Source organism: Octopus bimaculoides, chromosome 27 (assembly GCF_001194135.2).
Source record: "Octopus bimaculoides isolate UCB-OBI-ISO-001 chromosome 27, ASM119413v2, whole genome shotgun sequence".
Lineage (NCBI taxonomy): Eukaryota > Metazoa > Mollusca > Cephalopoda > Octopoda > Octopodidae > Octopus > Octopus bimaculoides.
Window position 1 is genome coordinate 3,192,971 of NC_069007.1, and position 1,331 is coordinate 3,194,301.

The following is a 1,331-nucleotide window of genomic DNA, read 5'->3' on the forward strand; positions in this document are numbered from 1 at the left end:
AAGAACCAGTTGTGTCACTGTAAACGACTTTCTCCTCCTCACAAAAATTGCTGGCCCTGTGCCAAAATTTGAAACCATTCTTATTGTTATTGTTTTATATTTCAAAGATTCTTTACAACTTGCAAGATTTTTCAGCTGGAGACTGACAAAACCATCTCCAGAATCGTCGGCTTTTATGGTATAACTCTGTGTTAAACACACACACACACGTATTGATTCTGGGTTTTGTCAAATTTCAGCAAAGAGACCATCAGTTCTTTACGAAAGAAAAAAGCTCGCTCCTCAATCTCAGTGGTTTCCACCTTGAACAAAACATCAACAAGCAAAAGACTTAACTTCACCGACAGACACAAGACAACCGGACAGGTGAACTTTTTTCTTATTCCATTGCAATTTATACACTGTCTTTCTACCTCTATGCTTGGCTAGCTATCTGTCTATCTATCTCTCTGTCTAATTATCCATCTGTCTGATCTGAGCATGATCACTGCCAGAGCAGAAGTCTGGCTTCCGTGCCGGTGGCACACAAAAAGCACCATTTGAGCGTGATCGTTAACATGTCTATCTGTTTATCCTCCTATCTAGCTACCCTCATCCCTTCCTTTTCGGTTGCTATTTGACTCCAGGTCACCTTACTGGCACTTGTGCCGGTGGCACGGGAAAAAACATTCTAGCATGGGTTGGACGATTTGACTGGGGACTGGCGAACCAGAAGGCTACACCAGGCTTTAGTCTGATCTAGCAGAGTTTCTACAGCTGGATGCCCTTCCTAACGCCAACCACTCCGAGAGTGTAGTGGTTGCTTTTACGTGCCACTGGCACAAGGGCCAGTCAGGTGGTACTGGCAATGACCACGCTCAAATGGTGCTTTTTACATGCCACCTGCACAGGAGCAAGACTTCTACTCTGGTAGCGATCATGCTCGGAAGGTGCTGTTAGCGCTCCACTGGCACGGGTACCAGTCATCGAATTTGGTTCGATTTCGATTTCATTTGCCCCAACAGGTCTTCGCATGCAGAGTTTAGTGTCCAATGAAGGAAAGGTACACATAACTGGGCTGGTTACACCGCTGGCAAAGGCCACAGGTTATGGTCTCACTTGGCTTGCTGGGTCTTCTCATGCACAGCATATTTCCAAAGGTCTCGGTCACTAGTCATTGCCTCGGTGAGGCCTAATGTTCGAAGGTCATGCTTCACCACCTTATCCCAGGTCTTCCTGGGTCTACCTCTTCCACAGGGTCCCTCAACTGCTAGGGTGTGGCACTTTTATGTTGTTTGCCACATGCCACCGGCACAAGTGCCAGTCAGCAGCCCTGGCAACGATCACGCTCG

General features: G+C 47.0%; 1 protein-coding gene across 1 annotated transcript in view; it reads left to right on the forward strand.

Moving 5' to 3' along the window:
• LOC106876813 (uncharacterized) overlaps window positions 1–444 on the forward strand; it is a 6,616-nt gene extending 6,172 nt beyond the window's left edge. The window contains exon 4 of the mRNA XM_014925525.2: window positions 240–444. Coding sequence (XP_014781011.1) covers window positions 240–429 — 190 coding nt within the window. The 3' untranslated portion in view covers window positions 430–444. The remainder of the gene's footprint in view (window positions 1–239) is intronic.
• The last annotated feature ends 887 nt before the right edge of the window (window positions 445–1,331 follow it).